General features: G+C 43.2%; 1 protein-coding gene across 2 annotated transcripts in view; it reads left to right on the top strand.

Moving 5' to 3' along the window:
- Nucleotides 1–8,879: 8,879 nt before the first annotated feature.
- PXDN (peroxidasin) overlaps nt 8,880–21,937 on the top strand; it is a 147,733-nt gene continuing 134,675 nt past the window's right edge. For both annotated transcript variants that reach the window (XM_054023165.1, XM_054023164.1), the window contains exon 1: nt 8,880–9,279. In XM_054023165.1, coding sequence (XP_053879140.1) covers nt 9,071–9,279 — 209 coding nt within the window. In that variant the 5' untranslated portion in view covers nt 8,880–9,070. The remainder of the gene's footprint in view (nt 9,280–21,937) is intronic.

Raw genomic sequence — 21,937 nt, 5'->3', positions numbered from 1 at the left:
CATGCCAAGAGTACTAGATCATTGTGATATTGGAAGTAACACAACCAATCACCACCCTTACTCTACAACCTATTTACATCCAAAATCCAATTGGAGACTGCTCAAGATTCATAGATTCATAGATTCTAGGACTGGAAGGGACCTCGAGAGGTCATCGAGTCCAGTCCCCTGCCCACATGGCAGGACCAAATACTGTCTAGACCATCCCTGATAGACATTTATCTAACCTACTCTTAAATATGGTGGATTACTTAGCACAACTGCCACAGTTCTCTTCAAAATCACCCACGCAACTAGCACACAATAGCCCGAAATACACATAGCCGTTTATGGCAGCACAACCCGCATTTGCCACCCACAAACATCTCCCAGCACAATTCCCCTACATCATTCTGACCCCTTGTGGAAAGTAATGGAAAGAGCTTTGTTTGTTTAGACTATCACCAGCTTCAATCACCACTAGGATTTGCAGTCTGTTACTGTCCAATATTTAAGTTCTTAGCCATTTTTGGCTTTTTTACACACAACTTTAATTACACCCATGCAACAGCATGGACTTTCAGTTACTAGTAAATAATACGATATAACTACTGAAAGAGTTGGAAAAATTGCCAGAGTTGGCAACACTGTTTGGTCTCATCTAATCATGTAAATTATTCCTTGGGCCTCTATTATGCTTAGAATCTCTGCTTCCCACTCATTATGGGACTGAAATTGAATGTTTTAGAGGGCACTGGCAGTTGATCTCAGCATGAAATTGAACTCCCTATGCCTCTTAAGGCCAAAAGTCTTTGAAAGGCAGGGGAATTCTGTCCAGTCTCATGTTAGGAAACTGAGACTGAGTCTCCAGAGCAGGAATCTAATCAAATATCTTCAGAGAAGTAGAATTACAGGTAAGGAATTACCCATGTAACTTACCATGGCACTGAGTGCTCTTTAACACAACATGTGATATAACACAAGGGCCACAACTTTGTCTAATATGGTGAATCCAAATTTTTAAATTTTCCACTGCAGTTCAGTGTGTCTTTAATTTTTTAATCAGATAAATGAGCCACAAAGCAGTTTTACAGAGTGAATTTGGCTCAGAAGTTGTTAAATTAGACACAGTTACAGTGGTCACCTAATTTTATGTTTCTACATCTGTTATTTATCATACTCAAAACTAATTTTACTAATTTGAGATTACCAACTGACTATTTCCAGTACTCTACCATTTTAGATGTTTTCTCAAATGTGTGTAGTGCTCCTGAAAGGAGCAAGACTGGCTGCTCTGAAGACTAAAGTCCTCTATCTGCTGTACAGACATAGAATAGTCAGAGGCAGTGGAAACTTCCCTGTGTGGCCCAACCAGGTGAGGAGGTAGTTCATTCTTCATAATCATTGCATCTTTGGACTCTTTCCTGGATTGTTAAATCCAGTTGTAGACACTCATCTATTGGGAAATGAACAAAGGCTAATTCACTTAATCATATTTTCCAACAATTCATCTATTTCTATCAGCATTTTAGTCATATTTAACTTCTCAAAACTGTTTTTCATCATTTGAGGTGACTTTCTTTAAAAGAAGAATGCAAGTTCCAGTGGATAGGAAACAGGACTGGGAGTCAAATAGCTTGAATTGTATTGTTGGCTCTGACACTGGCTCACTGTTTGGCACTGAATAAGTCACTTACCTGTTCCACAGTTTCCCCATCTGTAAAATAGTTATTTTGTTTTATGGAATACATGCAATAGTCAAAAAATTTAACCTACTTAGAATTCAAATTCACTCAGGCAGAATAATGGCTGTACATCCAATTTATCTTAATCCTTTATTGTAAATATATATATATATTTAAGAAGAGAGAAAAATGTGTATATATATTAAATTCCATTTCCATACTGGAATACTATCAGGTCAAGTCTAACCCAAAATCTGAATTTTGTATAAAAAAGCTTTTACAAAACTTAAGACCATTATAAAATGTTTCCATAGATTTTGTTTGTTGTTTATGTTCCAAAGAAAACCATTAAAAAAACCAAAACAAATTATCTGTATTTTTGTAAGCCAATCATCTTAACATCCTATTACAGAAAAACATAGCAAAATGAAACTTACTAGGTGCTAACTATAAACACAGGTGAAATAGAAGTCTATTTTTGTTGTCCAAGGTTAGAGAAATGCAAAAAATAGACACATTGTACTGTTGATTAAAAGCAAATTAGCTTTTTAAATTCCAGTTTCAATAATAACACATAACACCAATTATTATTTATAAGATTAGGTGTAAGGAAATTTGAGAAGGGTGTTATCAGATTTGCCTGTTACTTTGGGGTATGCTCATTTATTAGGGTTACTCTTCTGCGGTGGGTGGTTCTGTACGTTTATCAATGAACTGCTTGTGTCACTTGTGTTCTCATATGGAGCTCTACTTCTCCCTGCTGCAAGTTCCCTCTCAATGGAGCTATCCTGCAGGACCTAGGTTCCCCAGGGCTGGGTTCTTTCAGCTCCAGTATCAGATGAACACACACACACACACACATTAACAGAGCACGTCTGAGAGGACGGGGTTAATCAGCACTCCAAAGCTGACCCCTTATATATCCCTGGACTCAGTAGGCTGGGTTGAGCAGCACTTTCAATCTGCCACCCTCATATGCTCCTGCACTCAGTACATCTCTATCCCCACTTTCCCGTTACAATGGTTCTGGTAGTAACCCACTTGATGAGCAAACTCCACAGGATTTTCGGGTGCTGCAGGGATCTTTGAGCTTAGGTATGACGAGCATTGCTGCAGAGTGAATGAGGAACCAAAAAACACCCACGGGGTGTGTGTGGGTGGAGGGAGGAGAGAGAGAGAGAGAGACAACCAGTTTAATCGTGAAAGTTATTTATTGCCAGGTAATAACCATAGGGGAGCCAAACAAACAAAATAGTTGTTATATTAAATCTAACTTAAATTTGATTATAAAAGTCAGGTTTACAAAACTATAACTGATCACACAAGTCAGGGTCAGAAGCTATACCTAGAGAGAGAGAGAGCTGGGTTCTCACCAGTCCATGAAGCTTGAATCGATCTGGGGTCCTAGGTGGTGGTAGTGGTAGCTGAGGGTCCGGAGTGCTGGAGTCAGGCAGAGCCCTCAGCACGATCAGTCAGGAGAAGACGAAGTCCCAATGGAACTGATGCAGATTTTGGATCCAGGCATCAGAACACTTACTTGAGCATAGGTAGGGTTTTTTTTAGAGAAACAACAATGGTTCAAGGGCAAACACTAGATTTGTTTATGTGTAAACATGGGAGAATACCAAAGTTGTTTTGTTCAGGCTAGACATGGGAGGTGATCATTCCTGGCTTTGGGCAGTGTTCCTTGGAGGGAGCTCGCAATGCAATTAGGGACCTTCACTATTTTGCATACCAATAAAGGATTTATTACTAGAATTTGTCTGATAACTACTGAGCTGGGTGTGTGCAGGCGTGGGTTCATTAACCTCTGGAGCAGAAACAACAAGGAGTCTGGTGGCACCGTAAAGACTAACAGATTTATTTGGGCATAAGCTTTTGTGAGTAAAAACCTCACTTCTTCGGTTGCATCCGAAGAAGTGAGGCTTTTACTCACGAAAGCTTATGCCCAAATAAATCTGTTAGTCTTTAAGGTGCCACCAGACTCCTTGTTGTTTTTGTAGATACAGACTAACACAGCTACCCCCTGATACTTGACTCTGGAGCAGAGATTCCCCCATCATGCAGTCCTTCCCTGCTTTTCTGGTCCCAGAGTTCCATTATATTTTTTTATATATAGTTCTTGCTTAGAATCTCTGTTCTCCATTCTGTATGCTCATGGAGATGCCTCCTTGTTCCAACTTTGATGCAAATGAGGCTAGGGGAGTTTCCTTAATTCTGTCATTCTTATCCAAGGGGTTTAGATGTGTCTCCCACTGCCTTTTCACTGCTTTTTGTAAGTCTTTCTTCTGATCGGGTTTGGTTCAAGCAGAGGCTGGGGTGGGGGAAAGTCTTTCGTGAGTCAGACAGGCTGTACTGCACCTTGGTTCCCCAAGAAAATAGAGCTGCTAGGTAACAATGGCATCTTAAATAAAGAGCCATATTGTTTCCTCTGATTTGGTGAGTGAAGGGGACCCAGGGTGAGGGAGATTGTTGCCTTTGTAGCCAGGGCCGGCTCTGGCTTTTTGGCCACCCCAAGCAACAACAACAACAACAACAACAAAAACTGGGGCAGCCAGAACGGCAAAGCAAAAAAAAACCTGCGGCGCGGGCGGAGCGCGGGTGCAGGGGAACTGGCTGGAGGGGGGGAAGGGGAGGAAGCAGGTGGGAGAGAGAGAAGGGGGCGGACAGGGCTACAGCAGGGGCTCTACCACGAGGGCTCCACTCCGGTCGGCGGGCAGGGAAGGAAGAGGACTGCCCTGCAGGGCGCTCTGGTTCTCCGCGCAGCTGCCCCCTACAGGGCGGCCAGAGCGGAACAAGAACAAACCAAACCAACCAACCAAACAAAAAAAGCGGCCGTGCCGCCCTAGGATTGGGCAGAATGCCGCCTCCAACAATTTGCCGTCCCAAGCACCAGCTTGCTCAGCTGGTGCCTGGAGCCGGCCCTGTTTGTAGCTTCACTCCCAGTGACTTTGCAGAAACTCCTCCCCTTCAATTCCTATAGATGCAGGCTTCTACAAGATTCTTGTAGGCTTCTTGAGAGTGGGGGGTTGGTAGAGCAAAAGACCAGTAATTCTTCACAATATTATCCCCACGAGGCTCCAGTCCTTCCACTAGCCCCTCAAATTAGAAACAAGTAATGGTATTCTTCCAAACTTTGCCCATAAGTACAATTCCTCCTACTTAAGACGCCAAAATGCAAGGCCACTCACAGAAGATTGTACAGATGTTAAAAATTTTATAATCTGTGCTTCATTGGACTCCTGCTTGATGGTATTTGGCTACACCTAGATGCAGGGCTGCATGAAGGAAACACAGGAATGTAGGGCTGGAAGAGACCTCAAGGGATCATCTAATTCATCTTTCTTCCCACCCCTTGTGGGACAAAGGTAGGGACAAAGTATACCTTAATCATCCCTGGAAGGTGTTTGTCTAAACCTGTTCTAAAAAACCTCCAGTGACAGGGATTCCACAACCTCCCTTGGTAAACTATTCCAGTTAGGGTGACCAGATCACCCAGGTCTAATATCGGGATGCGGGGGCGGGGGGGAGGGACAGAGGGAAAAAAAATGGCGGCAGAGCAAAAAAAAAACAACCCCCCCCCCATTCCTCCTCCCTCCGCAAGCGCTGGAGGGGAGCGCGAGGCCAGGGTGAGTGTGTGAGTCCGGCCTGGCCCCGAGCAGGCAAGACTCGGGTGCAGTACCTGGAGGGAGAGTAGGGGGGCAGCCCGCGGCGCCCGGCGGCGGCTGTTCTCCCCACCTGGGCAGCGGGACTCGGGAGCAGCCACTGCTGCAGCTCCCAGTGCCGCGGGGGGAGGAAGCGGCCACTGGCCAAGCATGTGGCGCTCGGCGGCTGCGGCTCTGGTGCCCGCGAACCCCCCGAGCCCGGGCCTGCTGAGGGGACCCAGCGCGCATGCTGCACGCGCCCAGCCCCTAGCCAGTTGCGTCTGAGCTGGCTGCCCAGCTGGTGCAATCCTGCGGGTGGCCCAGGAGTGGGGGCAGCAGGCTCCAGCCCTCCCATCCCGCTCAGGTCCTGCAGGGAACGAACGGGGCTGGGCTGCCGATGCCTCCGCCCCGGGGCCGCCGCGGGATTGCACCAGCTGGGCAGCCAGCCCAGACGTGACTGGCCAGGGGCTGGGCGCAGCATACGTGCTGCTGGGTCCCCAGAGCAGGCCCAGGCTCAGGGGGTTCGGGCCTGGGCGCCAGAGCCGCAGCCCCCGAGCGCCACGTGCTTGGCTGCTTCCTCCCCCTGCGGCAGTGGGAGCTGCAGCAGCAGCTGCTCCCGAGTCCCGCTGCCCAGGTGGGGAGAACAGCCACCACCTGGCCCCGCGGGCCGCCCCCCCTACTCTCCCTCCAGGTACCACGCCTGAGTCCTGCCTGCTCGGGGCCAGGCCGGACTCACACTCACCCCAACCCTGCGCTCCCCTGCGTCTCCCGGGCATGGCGTGCTTTGGAAGAGGCGGGGATTTGGGGAGGGAGCCAATGGGGCAGTGAGGGGGTGGGGATCTGGACGGGGATTTGGGGAGGGATCCAATGGGGGAAGAAGGGGGCGGAGTCGGGGGGGCGTGAGCCCTTCCGGGCTCCGCCTGTGCGTGGGAGCCTTGCTTGTTTGTCCAGTGTCCCGACCTAACATTGGTCAGGATGTGGGACAAACAAGCAAATATTGGAACAGTCCCAATAAAATCGGGACGTCTAGTCACCCTAATTCCAGTACTTAACTATTTCTAATATCTAACCTGAATTTCCCTTACTGCAGATTAAGATGGTTATTTCTTATTCTACCTTCAGTGGATATAGAGAACGACGGATCACTGTCTAACAGTAAAAAGAAGAACAGGAGTACTTGTGGCACCTTAGAGACTAACAAATTTATTAGAGCATAAGCTTTCGTGGACTACAGCCCACTTTTGGGCTGTAGTCCACGAAAGCTTATGCTCTAATAAATTTGTTAGTCTCTAAGGTGCCACAAGTACTCCTGTTCTTCTTTTTGCGGATACAGACTAACACGGCTGTTACTCTGAAACTTGTCTAACAGTACTTTACATACTTGAAGCCTGTTAACAGGTTCTTCCTCAGATTTCTTTTCTCAAGATTAAACATGCCCAGTTTTTTAACCTTTCCTCATAGATCAAGCAAGCACTTTGGAAGTCAGGATGTCAGGTCAGGTTTTCTAAATTTTTATCATTTTTGTTGTTCTGGTCTCTTGCCAATTTGCTCACATCTTTCTTAAATTATGGTGCTCAGAACTGGACACAATACTCTAGGTGAGGTCTCATCAATTCCAAGTAGAACAGGATAATTATAGACTCATAGGACTGGAAGAGACCTCGACAGGTCATCTAGTCCAATCACCTGCATTCATGGCAGGACTAAGTATTATCTAGACTAGGGTGGGCAAACTATGTCCTGGAGGCCACGTCTGGCCTGTCAGACCTTTTAATCCGGCCCTCGATCTCCCTCATAGGTCATGTTTTCTAGACCTTTAATCATTTTTGTTGCTCTTCTCTGGACTTTCAAATTGTCCACATCTTTCCTGAAATGTGGTGCCCAGAACTGGACACAATACTCTGGTGGAGTAGAATGGAATAATTATTTCTCGTGTCCTGCTAATACATCCCAGAAGGGTGTTTGCTTTTTTTGCAACAGTGTTACACTGTTGACTCATATTTAGCTTTTGGTCCACTATGATCCCCAGATCCCTTTTAGCAATACTCCTTCCTAGGCAGTCATTTCCCATTTTGTATGTGTGCAACTGATTGTTCCTTCCTAAGTGGAGTACTTCGCATTTGTCCTTATTGAATTTCATCCTGTTTACTTCAGACCATTTCTCCAGTTTGTCCAGATCATTTTGAATTTTAATCCTATCCTCCAAAGCACTTGCAACCCCTCCCAACTTGGTATCGTTCGCAAACTTTATAAGTGTACTCTCTATGCCATTATCTGAAATGGTAGTAGTAACTATTAGACTCTGGTAGAAAGTTGTGTAGCCCTGTTCCCATCACCAGTGCAGACCAGGCTCCTGCTGCTCAAGGAAACTGTGGGGAGCAGGCTGGCCTAGTTGTGAAATTGGTTCCCTGTGGATGGGACTCAGACATCCCTCTTGGCACCACTCCTTGATATAGGCAGCATAATCAAGCAGATAGAGCACAGGGCTCAATTTTATTTCTGGCTCTGCTACTGATCAGCTGTGTGACCTTCAGTAAGACATTTTGGGCCAGATTGTTAAAGATATTTAAGCATCTAAAGATGCAGATAGGTGCCTAGTGGGATTTGTAAAAGAACAAATCAATGGGAGTTAGGGTCCTAGGCACTTTTGACAATCCCACTAGGCCACTTCATCTCTGTGTCCAGTTCTCCTCCCACCTGTCTTATTTAGAACCTGTCCAGTTTTCCTCTGTCTTGTTTATATAGTGATTGCTCTTTGGGACGAGTGCTTCCTCTGCCTCTCTAGGGAAGGGAGGAGGCTTGGCGATGGGCTTTCCCCTTGGTGTAGTCTGTGGGAATTGTCTCTCTGCCCATCTAGGGAAAGGAGGAGGGTTTGGCTATGTGTGCAGTCCCCTCAGTGGGGTAATTTGGGGCTTGTTGCTATCTGGGCCCCGGGTGAAGTAGTGCTCAGATGTGTGTGGTCCCCTCAGTGGGGTAACCTGTTGCTCTGTGCCCTGGGAGGGAATGGAGGAGGTGGTCTGGACCCATGCAGGGGACTTGTTGCTCTGTGCCCCTGGTGGGGGTAGGGTTCAGACCCGTGTAGGGGGACTGTTGCTCTGTGCCTCTGGTGGGACGTGGGGGAGGGGGTTCGGACCCATGCAGGGGGCCTGTCGCTCTGTGACCCAGGAAAGGATGGGGGGGGGGGAGAGAGTCGGACCCGTAAAGGGGGCCTGTCGCTCTGTGCCCCTGGTGTGGAGGGGTGTCGGACCCATGCTGGGGGCCTGTCACTCTGTGCCCCTGTTGGGGCTGGGGGGTTCAGATCCGTGCAGGGGGCTTGTTGCTCTGTGCCCCAGGCAGGGATTGGGGGGGGGCGTGTAGGGGGCCTGTCGCTCTGTGCCCCTGGTGGGGGTGAGGGGATTCGGCCATGCGCTTCCCCAAGCCGCCCCCGCCATGCTCCCTCTGGCGGAGGAAGCCGCTTTCCCCTCTCCGGGCGGTGCCTCGCTGTGGAACGCTCTGCTCGGGCCGGGGCCCTCTTGCGCCCCTTCTCGGGCCGGGGAGCCAGTGGCGGGGCTGCCTGCCCAGCTCTCCGAGCGCCCAGAGCGCGCCGGCTGGGGCGGTCCCACTGCCGTCCCTCCCCTCCTCTCTCCAGCCTGCGCCGGGCAGGGAGTCGCCTCCGCCCGCTGGCCCAAGGTCCAGGAGCGAGAGCAGCCGCAGCTGGGAGCGGAGCAGGCACGGTGGAGACCTGCTGCCGCCCCTCGCCCTCCTCCTCCTGCCCCTCGCACTATGGCCCGCTGCACATCAGCGGCCGGGCTCGGCTTCGTGCTCCTGCTCTGGAGCGGGGCGCTTTTCCTCGCCGCCTCCCCGCAGCCCCAGCCGCCGCCGCGGGGCAGCGTGTGGTGCCCCAGCCGCTGCTTGTGCTTCCGCACCACGGTGCGCTGCATGCATCTGATGCTGGAAAGCGTCCCCGCCGTGTCGCCCCAAACCACCATCCTGTGAGTACCCCCCGGGAGGGGGGCTTCAGCAGCCCGAGGGGGAGGGAGGCCGGGAACTTCCCGCCCTGAATGTAGGGAGAGGCCTGGAGGGAGCAGTAAGGGGGGGGGGTGTCTCGGTCGGGGCACCTGGGGCGGGGGGCACCGTGCAGCAGGCGCCACAGCCCTTTGTGTCTAGCCTGTCGGGTTGGAAGCCCCGATCACTGGGCTGCCCTCTCCCTCTGGAGTCTTTTGTTAGCTCCAGTGGAGATTGGTTTGTAGAGAGCGGGGGTTGAAGCAGCCCCCCCGGCTCTGGTAGCTATGGCCAGTGACTTGCTCGCCGGTTGTCTCTGCCTGATGTATCCCTCTCTCGCCTTTTTGGTCTCTCTCTCTCTGTCTGATTATCTGCTGAAGGCACCGAGGTGCTGCACGGTTGAGCTTGGCCCGCTGCTGTGTGGCTTCCCCCCTCGAGGCCTGGAGCCAGCAGGGCGAGTGGTGGTGAAGTCACTCAGCGGGCTCCAGTTTTCCTTTCTTGGATCATTTCATTAATTATTCTCAGCAACATCTTTCGGAGGGAGCCGAGCTGCAGAGAGCTGTTTAAGAAGCTGTTGCTTCACCATAGGAGACTTGGCGTTGATTCGCGTTTTTATGTGAAAGATTTCGTCGCACTCCACCCAGCCCTAGATGTTTTCAATTGAACGTACTTTTTGGTTGCTTTCATAAATCAGGCTGTAGAATTTTAGAGCTACTGGATTTTGATCAATCCTTGTGGATTTGTAGATGTTCTTAAATAAAATTAATCGTAAAACATGGTATTTTGTATGATTCCTCTAATGTTTTCACTGCGACTCTTATTAGTGGCTTGGTACAGTATATTTCACTGGTGGCAATGGATCATTTAGGAATGTTATACTTTTGGTTCAGTTTTAAGCAGCACAGTGGACATAAAATAATACACCAGGGGCCAAATTATATACTGAATTATATCCAATACAGTCCAAGGGCCCAATCTCGCAAAGATTTGTGCAAATGTTTAATTTGATGGAGCGTGAATGGTCACATTTATGTCAATGGGATTAACTCCTTGCTGCTTGTAGAGTTAAGTACATGCATGAGTCTTTGCAGTATTAGGGTTCAGTTGATTTCAGTGGGATCGCATAGGGTGAAAGCCAGTAAAGAATTTAGTCTAAATATTTTTGACAATGTTTTTTTTTTTTTAAAGAAAACAATTTTATCCTTTCCCCCCACACTCTTTTAATAAAAAGGAGAATCTATACAACCCTCATACACTTTGATTTAGAGTTCATTATGAGTAAAGGATTGGCTCCATTAACCTGTTTGTATGTTTCTTGGGATACAGAAACACTCCTGGAACTAGATAGAGTACTTGTGGCATCTTAGAGACTAACAAATTTATTTGAGTATAAGCTTTCGTGGGCTACAGCCCACTTCATCAGATGCATAGAATGGAACATATAGTAAGAAATATATAAACATACAGAGAACATGAAAAGGTGGAAGTAGTCAGACCAACTGTAAGAGGCTAACTAATTAAGATGAGGTATTATCAGCAGGAGAAAAAAACTTTTGTACTGATAATCAAGATGGCCCATTTTAGACAGTTGACAAGAAGGTCTGAGGATACTAAACATGGGGAAATAGATTGAATATGTGTAATGACCCAGCCACTCCCAGTCTCTATTGGGTATTTTCTGCATGACCTACTGTCACATATTGACTTGTGACTTTCAGTTATTTTCAGAAAGGGCCCCATAAAGCCTTGCTGCATTTCAGACTCTAAATATTTTAATGTGAAAAGTACAATTATTTAACATTTCTGATTCCCTCTTTGGCAAGGTGTGAACCCTTTTGGCAGGATTGGAGCAGTCCTGAAGTAGCTGTAAAAGTTTTAGTGAACAATACAGGAAGTGGGTGGTTAATGTTTCTTGCATTTGGAACTAAGTACATATACAGAGCACATTTTATATTGGTCATTGAGCTTTACACAGTTTTCTGTAGTCTTGTGTTGTGAATCATCTTGATTTTGTTTTGTTTTTTTTAATTCCTAACAATAGGGATGTGAGTCTAAAAGGTTTGGACACATGGCAAAGATATTGATGCCTACAACAGCAAAATATATTAGATTAAAACTGGACAAGGAAGAGTTCTCCTCACCATGGATGTTTATAATTTGTGAGTAAGTAAGAGGAAAATATATGAACAATACAAACATAATATTTCTCTAACCTCTCCAATATCAAGCCCTCTAGTCTCTCAAATTTGAGTAACCGTTCTAGCCTATGATTTAGTAAAGGAAATTAAAAAAAGAAAAAAAAAAGTTAACATTTAAATATTGTCAATTTGGCTTATGGCAACTGTTCTCAAAGTAGAGACTAACACATTTATTTGGGCATAAGCTTTCGTGGGCTAGAACCCACTTTATTATATGCATGGAGTGGAAAATACAGGAGCAGGTATAAATACATGAAAAGATGGGAGTTGCCTTACCACGTGTGAGGTCAGTTTAATGAGACAATTCAATTAACAGTAGGATACCAAGGGATGAAAAATAACTTTTGTAGTGGTAATCAGAGTGGCCCATTTCAAACAGTTGACAAGGAAAGTACTTGATATATTTCTAATTGCCTTTTAGGTATGAGTAACAGTAGGGGGAAATTAGTATGGGGGAAATTAGATTTAGGTTTTGTAATGACCCAATTACTCCCAGTCTTTATTCAGGCCTAATGTGATGGTGTCCAGTTTGCAAATTAATTCCAAACTTCAAAAACAGATTTCAACAAGAAACTGCAGAACTGGAATTAATTTGCAAACTGGACATGTATTTATACCTGCTCCTTTATTTTCCACTCCATGCATCTGATGAAGTGGGTTCTAGTCCTCGAAAGCTTATGCCCAAATAAATTTGTTAGTCTCTAAGATGCCACAAGGACTCCTCCCTGTTTTAGCTGATACAGACTAACACGGCTACCACTCTGAAACCTGTTCTTAAAGTGTGGCCTATGGACTGCTAGTGGTCTGTTGAGCTCTTACTATTTACATGGTGATGACTATCCTCCTTGTTTCCACCTACTATGTCACCATTAAAAGGCAATTAGAAATATATCAAGTACTTTCCTAATAATGACAATTTCTGTAGCTGCTACAATTATGTTATGTGGTGGTGAATGGGAAGGAGGTGGACCACAAGATATGGAAAAGTTTAATAATCCCCTGGCACAGACACTGATAAAATTTATCTAATAAGCAGTACCTTGAAGATCTCCGCTGGATACGAATATATCAAAAGTAATATTTTTACCTGTAGCTCAAAGATATACGCTATGAATACTTATCATTATTTATTACATACATTTCTGGGGTACTTACTGCAGTATACTAGGCACCAAATGGTTACATAATTATACTTCACCTTAGTGCTACTTAGTTTGTTAATAGTATGTACTATAAACTCTCTCCGAAATTTTATGCTTTTATGGAGACATGTCATCACCCAAGTAGGAGGAATGTTATGAACTTCCACCTTCAGCAATGGCTTATTTTTTTAGCATCAAAAATAAAATACATTTAAATCACTTTCAGTTTGTGAATCATCAGATTATATCTATTTCTTTTGGAATAAGTATTTTTAAGTGTATTAAAGAATATAAGATTGGCAAGGTTGCAAACAATGTGGTGTGGACCCTTGTCCATTATGAATTAGACTGAGCCAGCTAACGCATTTCACAGAGGTAAGGACAATAGAAATCTGTAGAAATTTTCCAGCCAAATCTATAAAGCATCTGTCAGTATCTATGTTTACTTTATTTTCTATTCTATTTAGCTGTAATTTTTAGTGTAAGGCAATACAAATAATTTGTCCTGCATGGCGACGATAGCTGGATTGTTTCAAAGTATTAATTAACTGATTTAATTTAAATACATTCATTCTTGCTAGAACAAGAACCTATAAAAATCCTGCAAACAACACTACTGGAGTCTTAGCATGTTTTCACTGGCAGCACTTTATTTGCCATTCTTACCTTATCTTTTTTTCCCTCTTAATGTATGGCTCTACTCTGAAAAGTGACTCTGTAAAAATGGCATAATGGGATTTCCTTGTATATTATGTCTCATTGATTTCCAGAGCTCATTTTTTTTCCAGTTTATATCTGCCTCACCATGGGAGCTGAGAGCTGAGCTGTTTTCTTTCTGGCTCACACATCACTTCCAGTGGTGGATTAAAACACAATGGACCTGGATACAATCCAGACAAATGTTTCCTTCACAAATCAAAAGTCTTCCTTCTGCAAAAGTGCTTGTTGCAGTCCTGGTTTCTTACCCTCCTGCTTCCCCACTTTCTGACATTGACATATCTGTACTGCATACTTGGAGATCCATATTCTGGCTTTGATTCACACAGGCAGACTCTTACTAGTGCAGTCCTGCTGAAGTCTGTGGAGCTCTGCATAAACACAACATTTCACCTGAGTGGTTCAGAGTGCAGGATCAGGTCTTCTGTGTGTCCATGGGCTGTGTCCCAGTTCAACGTCTGCAGCTCCTTGAATCTACTTTCACTCCATCCCTGGTCCAGGTAATACCCTCTCCAAAATAGCTAGTAAAGCTAGTACTCTCTCATCCTTCTAGTAGCATCTTCAAGACCCACTTCTTCCTGATGCCTACAGAAAATCTCCAAATAAATAATGACTAAGTAGAGTTCCAGTGGGAATTGTTGATATTTATTTATATTTTAAAAATGTAAATGATTCAGAATAATTAGGTTGTGCATATAGCATCTAAGTAAATGTGTGTTCTTACTCCTGTCCTCCCTTTCCCTAGTTGCATTTTTATCCTAAATTTAATAATAAGTTCTTTGGATCAAGGGTGTCATTCTTTGTTTTGTGCTCATGATTTGGGGCCTTTGAATGTTGCTGTAATACAAATAATAATGGACCTTGCCTTAATTTTCTCCTGAGCATCACCAGTAAAAAAGATTCCACAAGCCAGATTCTGCTCTCAGTTACACCTGTGCAGCCCTATTCTGATCTTTATCATTTTTTTCCTTGGCTACACCTGGGCAGTTCCAGTTAAGAAACTCGGGTTGTACAGGATTAATTGAGTTCATTGTAGCTGGAATTCTGAGGATGAATAAGAACAGAATACCAGCTCTCTCTATCATAGCTTTGTTGGCTATGCAGTGTGAACAGGACTAAAAAGTAATAAAAATTTCCCGCACAAGTGGATATGGCTTGTAATGCACATAGAGTGCAGATCTATTAAACATAAAGCTGCCATTTATGCAAAGTCACTTTCTTAGTAGAACTATATTTTTATGACAATATTTGAAACATTTGTAAATCTTACATTGGACTCCATTCATTTAGTACAGATGTTACACTATCTTGACTCTTGATGTAAGAAATACTACAGCACAGAATGTGTGCTTCACAGATGTCCAGAACAGATCCAATTTACCAGTATATTAGAGGGATCAATCTAGTGAGTCCATAAAATTGTATGCATTTTAAGTATCAACAAGATCACAATTGTTTTTGCATGTGGTTGCTGCTTTTAAAATTCTGAAGAATGTAACTGTTGTTAGTACCTGTTAGTTGGCAGGTCACAGATTATAGGATTTATTGAAGTAGGATATGATATTAGCCATATGGTTAGAGGCTGCCTCTTCATCTTTGCTATCAAAGTTGATATTTCAGCCATAGTTTATAACTGGGGCTTGAAAAATTGGCTTACCCAGTCACCTGGTTTCAGTAGGAAGCTTTTCCTGATGAGTGCCATTAGCTTCAGCAGATGGTTGCAAAAATAAGCATCCAGTTGTAAAGTGTGTTTAAGTTGATGTAGTACTAACAACAAGGAGTCCTTGTGGCACCTTAGAGACTAACAAATTTATTTGGACATAAGCTTTTGTGGGTTTTACCGGGTTTTAGCCCACAAAAGCTTATGCCCAAATAAATTTGTTAGTCTCTAAGGTGCCACAAGGACTCCTCATTATTTTTGCTGGTACAGACTAACACGGCTACCCCTCTGATGTAGTACTATCTTCCTAAGTCTGCTGACATATCTTCAGTACTCTGCTACAGCTCAGTTTTCCCAATTGGCTGTAGAATGAAAAGTGACTAGTCATGTCAATTTTCATTGCATCTACTGGGAACTCCAAAGGAAGCAGTGAGAGTCACTAGAATCAGATCAGTTTCAGTCTGCTGCTTTTGAAAGTTAGGAGCAACAGAAGCAGGCACTGGAGCTATTCACTGGGTAGAAAGATTCAAAAATGGATGCTTGGGAGGGGATACAGGAGCAGAGGCGCAGCCACTCTCCCTTCCTCAATCACAGGAGCCAGGTGGCTGGGGTGAGGGTAGAATAGTGATATCCCTAATGCTTGCAGCAGTCAGGAGGCTGTGGGTTTGAGGATTAAGGGGACAAAGGTGTCTATAATACATCTATAATACATCAGTCCATATTTTAGTAGATGTATATTTTGAATACTATAGGTCTGATCCTGGAAACATTTATGCTTAACTTTCCTCACTGTGAATAGTCTATAGGGTTCTGAACCTGTAAAGGTTCCAAATTCACACTTGTAATGGGACTATTAATAGTGAGTAATAGTAAATCTTTACAGGAGTTGAGGCTAAAACTTTACTTACTGGAAAACTACAGTTGTAAAACTACTTTTTATAATATACTTTACTTAGGTTAGAAATTTATAATGATTTATATGTTTGGAAGGGTTGCTGTATAAAATAATAGGATTTCTGAAGGATTTGTCTTCCCTTTTTAAAAAAATGAAATGGCTGTCCCATTTGCCTTAACCATTTGTTTCCACTCAGAATTTGGTTTAAAAACCCCCAAGTTATAGACTTACTACTGTAAACATGGGCAGAAATTCAAAACAATCCAAAGAGGTAGTGAGCATTAGATGAACTAAAATGGAGTGACGCAAATGCGTTGAGGTTGTTTTTTTTTGTTCATTCTCTTATCCTGCTGCTGAGTTTCGTTTCTTTTTGCTATGAAACTATTACTGTTAACAAGAGCCAACTGATTCTGTTACAAATAAAACTGAATGAACATCTAAGTTACAGCAAATAAAACAAGGATTCTCAAACGGTGTGGTTTTTGATGGTTCAGGCTTCCCTGTGGTCTCTCCTGGAGATCTTCAGAACTACCATTGGCAGTGTGTGCTCTCAGCCTCTTGTCCTTGTTTGTCTAATCTGTGCTTATATGGCACTTCTTTGGGGCTGGGATTTATGAGTTTGTAACCCAGCATGGGCCCCCTGATCCTTGTTAAGGTCTGTGGGTGCCACTGTAATACAACTTTAGACTAATAACACTGCTCTACAGCCAAATTGCTTCTGAAATAAATGTAGTCAAACTTTACTAATTCTGGGTCACTGAGAACGAAAATGATGCTTAAAATTGTTGATTGGCTCTAGTTTTCAAGATATGCTATTGGGTCAGTATATACGACCCTTGACTTGGGAATGGCGAAGGATAAGTGTGTTATAAAGGGAAGGGATCTCAATTTAAACCAGAAATGACTAAAATACATCTTTGACTGGATCTATGAATAAATCTATGACTGGGTTTGGACAGTACTTGCTTTTTAGGCAAAACAATGAATGATGCAATCTGAAGCTGGTATTGTGTCATACATGATCTGAATTGCATCATGTTATTCCTAGAAGTCATGGATGATGCAATCATAATGAAGCTTACATCACTCTGCTGACCAAATTGCCCTATATCAGCTCTAGAAATCATACAGTGTCATGCTCTCTTATTTGTCAGTGTTTGATTTTGCAAAGGGACACATTTCTGTTTAGCCAAAGTGAGCAGAGATGCCTCGGACTTGTGTGAACAGCGCAGATAACTTCTGCTAAGTTTGTGGTGAAGTGACTTTTGCATCACAAAAGCGCAGTATAACCACTATGGTTAAGAAAGCCTATCACCTTTATTTTGGCTGCAAAATTGGAGATCAGGACAAGAGGTGGACCCCACACATATGCTGCAACACTTGTGCAACAAATCTTTGCCAGTGGTTGAACAGGAAAAGTAATCTATGCCTTTTGCAGTGCCAATGATTTAGAGAGAGCCAACAGATCATGCCAGCAATTGTTACTTCTGCATGGTGCCTCCAGTTGGGAAAGGTGTGTCAAAGAAGAAAAAGTGGACTGTGCATTATCCAAACATGCCATCAGCTATACACCCAGGACCCCACGGAGAAGGACTGCCGGTTCTTGATGCACCAGAATCATTCTCACTTGAGTCAGACGAGGAAGAGGATGAAACTTCTGGTCCTGAACCATCAATGTCACAGGACCCACATTTTCTCCCATCCTCCTCCTCTGAACCACACCTCATAATACAAGGTGAACTGAATGACCTTTTCAGGGATTTGGAACTACCCAAGAGTAAGGCAGAGCTGTTGGGCACCAGACTACAGCAGTGGAATCTCCTGGCAGGTGATGTTAGGGTTTCCATGTTCCGTGACCATCAAAAGGATCTTGTCCCATTCTTCTTCATGGAAGGTGATCTTGTAGCCTGCAACAACATAGATGGTGTGATAGCAGCCCTCAACATCGTTCACGATCCAGATGAGTGGAGACTGTTCATTGATTCATCGAAGACGAGTCTTAAAGCTGTTTTACTGCATAATGGCAATGTTTTGCCATCAATTCCAGTTGGTCATGCAGTCCATATGAAGGAAACCTATGACAACATGAGACAACTTCTGAGGTGCATAAACTATGACCAACATCAGTGGCAGCTTTGTGGCGATTTGAAGGTTGTTGCTCTCTTGCTTGGTCTGCAGACTGGATACACAAAGTACTGCTGTTTTCTCTGCGAATGGGATAGTTGTGCAAGAGATTCCCACTGCATCAAGAAAGATTGGCCACTCCGACAGTCATTGGAGCCTGGGAGGAAAAGTGTTCAGCATCCACCACTTGTTGACTCAAGGAAGATTTTGTTACCACCCTTACACATCAAGCTGGGTCTGAAGAACTTTGTCAAGTTTTGACCATTGACAAAACACAAGCAGCTTTCAAGTACCTCCGTGGAAAATTTCCAAGGTTAAGTGAAGCTAAGATAAAGGAAGGTGTCTTTGTTGGTCTTCAGATTTGTGAACTTCTTTGAGATGATGCATTTGACCATGCACTGCGTGGCAAGGAAAAGACGGCATGGAAAGCCTTCCAGTTAGTGGCAATAAATTTTCTCAGAAACAACAAGGCAGACAACTACAGGTTGTTGGTGGAAAACCTCCTCAAGGCATACAAAAGCCTTGGTTGCAACATGTCACTAAAGATACATTTTTTGCACTCTCATCTAGATTTTTTTCCATCAAACTGCGGTGCAGTTTGCGACGAGCATGGCGAGCGATTTCACCAGGACATTGCAACAATGGAGAAACGCGATCAGGGCAAATGGAGCCCATCAATGCTTGCAGACTATTGCTGGACAGTGACAAGAGATGCTCCATTTAATGAATACAAGAGACAAACCAAGAAGCGCCGAGTAGACACTGAATAGGACTAAACTATGTACATAATAGTTTTTTGCCTTTTGTTTCATAATAAATTTTATTTATATAACCCTTTTGCAGATTTTTAAAGTGTTATATAAACAGGAGAGGTGAAATATTATCATGTAAAGCAACCATAAACACATGAAAAGAACTAGGTTTACAATTTATGATTAAAACTCTACTATCTACACAATATACATAGACATAAAATGTAGAAACTTAAATAGCTTAGAAACAGTAGCCAATCAGTTGTTTTAATTGTCATATTTGAATTCAGCACATCAAAATACATAATAAATAGCACATTTTATCTCTGAAGCAGATGACTTCTCAAAAATTGTAGACCAGTGTAAGCACTATACAAAATTATGAAGCAGTAAAAGAGTTCAGAACAAAACTTGTGTCCTCTCTCTGTTCCCCTGAGTTACAAAAGGGAGCTCTAACCAAAAACATTGGGATATATCCTGCTACCCTTTTACTCCGATTTTACTTTAATGACACTTTGCCATTACTCCCTTCTCTGTGGGGTCCTGCTGTTGTTGTTAATGTGCCTTCTTTAGTTTTTCCTTTTTCTCTTTCCAGTTACCACTCCCCCAAACCCTATGGAATGTTCTGACGCCAACATTCCTTCCTTCCTTCTTAAAAAAGGATACCAAGCATAACATTCTACTTGCTGCCTGTCTAGCAGAAGAGAGGAAAATAATATCACTCAATATATGCAGTGTTATATTTATAGTATTGGCCACTTTTAATAGGGATCATGCTCAGTGTTTATTTAGCATTAACTAGATTGGTGCACGTAGTATCCTTTTATTAGTCACTTTGCCTCCTTCCTTCTTAGAGAGTATATAGAGTATCTTTAAATGATTTTGATACTGTTTTCCAACACATTTTATTCTTCTATTTGGCTGTAAAACATATCTGTGACCCTTAGTGGCGTACATTTAATGATTATTTGAATAAATGTGTCCAAAGTACCATAACCTTTAAACTTTGTCTTAACTGAGGTTCTAACATGTTTTATTTGGTGGTCTTCTAGAGAACTTTTTCCTCTTGGCATTTTTTGAAAATATTTTCTAAGAGTACAGAGTTGCATAGTCCTAGTACTCAGTCAACTCTGAATAGTTCATTCAAAAATCTGTTTAAATAAAAATACTTTACAAATGTGAAGAAGGAAGGCATAACAAGTGGATGGTGCAGTGTACATTCGGGTGAGAAACGAGCAAACCCATATTTTTATTAGCAATATTGTAACTCCTGTTTCTGAGATCTGATCATTGGAATCATGATTCTGGAAAATCAACTTTGGACAGGTTACATTTTGACAGCAACTTTCCTTGATTGTAGACTGGAGGCAAGATCATTGGATATTTTAGAAAGGGTCAAACTACAACATGAGTTGCTGGTCGCTTGCCCTGACTTGGGGGCATCAGTAAAGGACTCAAATAATTGTGTTCAGCAGCCAACAAGGGGAACGTTCCATGTTGTTATGCGAAGTTCTCACAGAGCATAAAGATCCATTGTTACTGTGACCAGCTGGAATTTGATAAAGTAATGATCGGGGCACTTATTCCCTCTAAATTGGAATCTAGTCAATAATTTACTGAATTAATCTAACTTGATGTAAACCAAATTTAAACCAATGTAAGTGTATCTACATTGGGGTTTTCACCTGTTTGAACTAGCTAAAATTATTTTTTAAACTTAGTTAAATTTTATGTGTAGACAATGCCTGAGACTGAAACGATAACAGGCAGGAGTATGGTAGATATGAGCATGTTTGGTTTTACTGCCCACCAAAAAAAATCCCTTTTAATAAGGGGAGCAGAAACCTCCTTCCCCTCATCCCTTCTTAAAACAAAAACAAACAAAAAAACCCCCCAAAAGCTTCCCTCATGGCATTCCTTTCAAAGGGTGCTCTGTCAGTAATTAAAAAAAAAAAAACATAGTCAAAACAATTGAAATTTAAAATGCCCTTTTAATACAAGCCATGACCCATTCTTCTTCTTAAAAAAAAAAAAAAAATTCCCCCAGAAAGTATTCCCATTTTAATCATTACATACCTTTTGTGTATGCTTTACATCAGTGGTTCTCAACCTTTCCAGACTACTGCACCCCTTGTAGGAGTCCCCCAAGATACACCTCATTTAAAAATTACTTACTTACAAAATCAGACATAAAAATACAAAAATGTCACAGCACACTATTACTAAAAAATTGCATACATTCTCATTTTTACCATATAATTATAAAATATAGAAATTGGAATATAAATATTGTACTTACATTTCAGTGTATAGTATATAGAGCAGTATAAAATCATTGTATAAAATTTTAGTTTGTACTGACTTTGCTAGTGCTTTTTATGTAGCCTGTTGTAAAACTAGGAAAATGTCTAGCTGAGTTGATGTACCCCCTGGAAGGCCTCTAAGTACCCCGAGGGGTACACGTACCCCTGATTGAGAACCACCTCTTTACATTGTATATCCTGTATTGTTCTTGAGTGTATAGACTGTAAGTTCTTTATGGCATGGACTTTTCATTTTTTTGGCATTTTGTACCTACTATGTATTACTGTGTACACGGTGGTGGTAAATTAATAATTACACTCTCCCCCTTCACCCCCACTGGAAACAGCTGAAACTTGCTAAAAGTCAAGCAAAGGGAATCATAGAAGTGTAGGCGTGGAAGGGACCTAGGGAGGTCATCTAGTCCAGTCCTCTGCACTCAAGGCAGGACTAAATATTATCTAGACCATCCCTGACAGATGTTTATGAACGTTACAGCTCCATTGGAGACTCAGACTAGCCACCCGAACTCAGATCCAGAGGTCAGATGAGCTTGAGAGTCCGAGCTGCCGCCCAAGCCTCAACGTCCACACTCTATTTTTAGCACGCTAACTTGAGCCAAGCAAACACGAGTCTGTCTACCTGGGCTAGGGTGTTCAGCTGCAGTGTAGACATACCCTAGTAGAGCTGGGGATTGGACTGAAACTGCTAACTTAAGTTAAAAAGCAGAGTTGCAATGCCTTCACTGCTATTTTAACCCAGGCTGACTCAAGTTAGTTTTTTTTTTTTTTTTTTGCAGTGTAGACATGTTAGATGTGTGTATCTAACATACTTACTGACCATATGTAATCAGGAACGG

Source organism: Malaclemys terrapin, chromosome 3 (assembly GCF_027887155.1).
Source record: "Malaclemys terrapin pileata isolate rMalTer1 chromosome 3, rMalTer1.hap1, whole genome shotgun sequence".
NCBI lineage: Eukaryota > Metazoa > Chordata > Testudines > Emydidae > Malaclemys > Malaclemys terrapin.
This window is presented reverse-complemented; position numbering and strand designations above follow the sequence as displayed.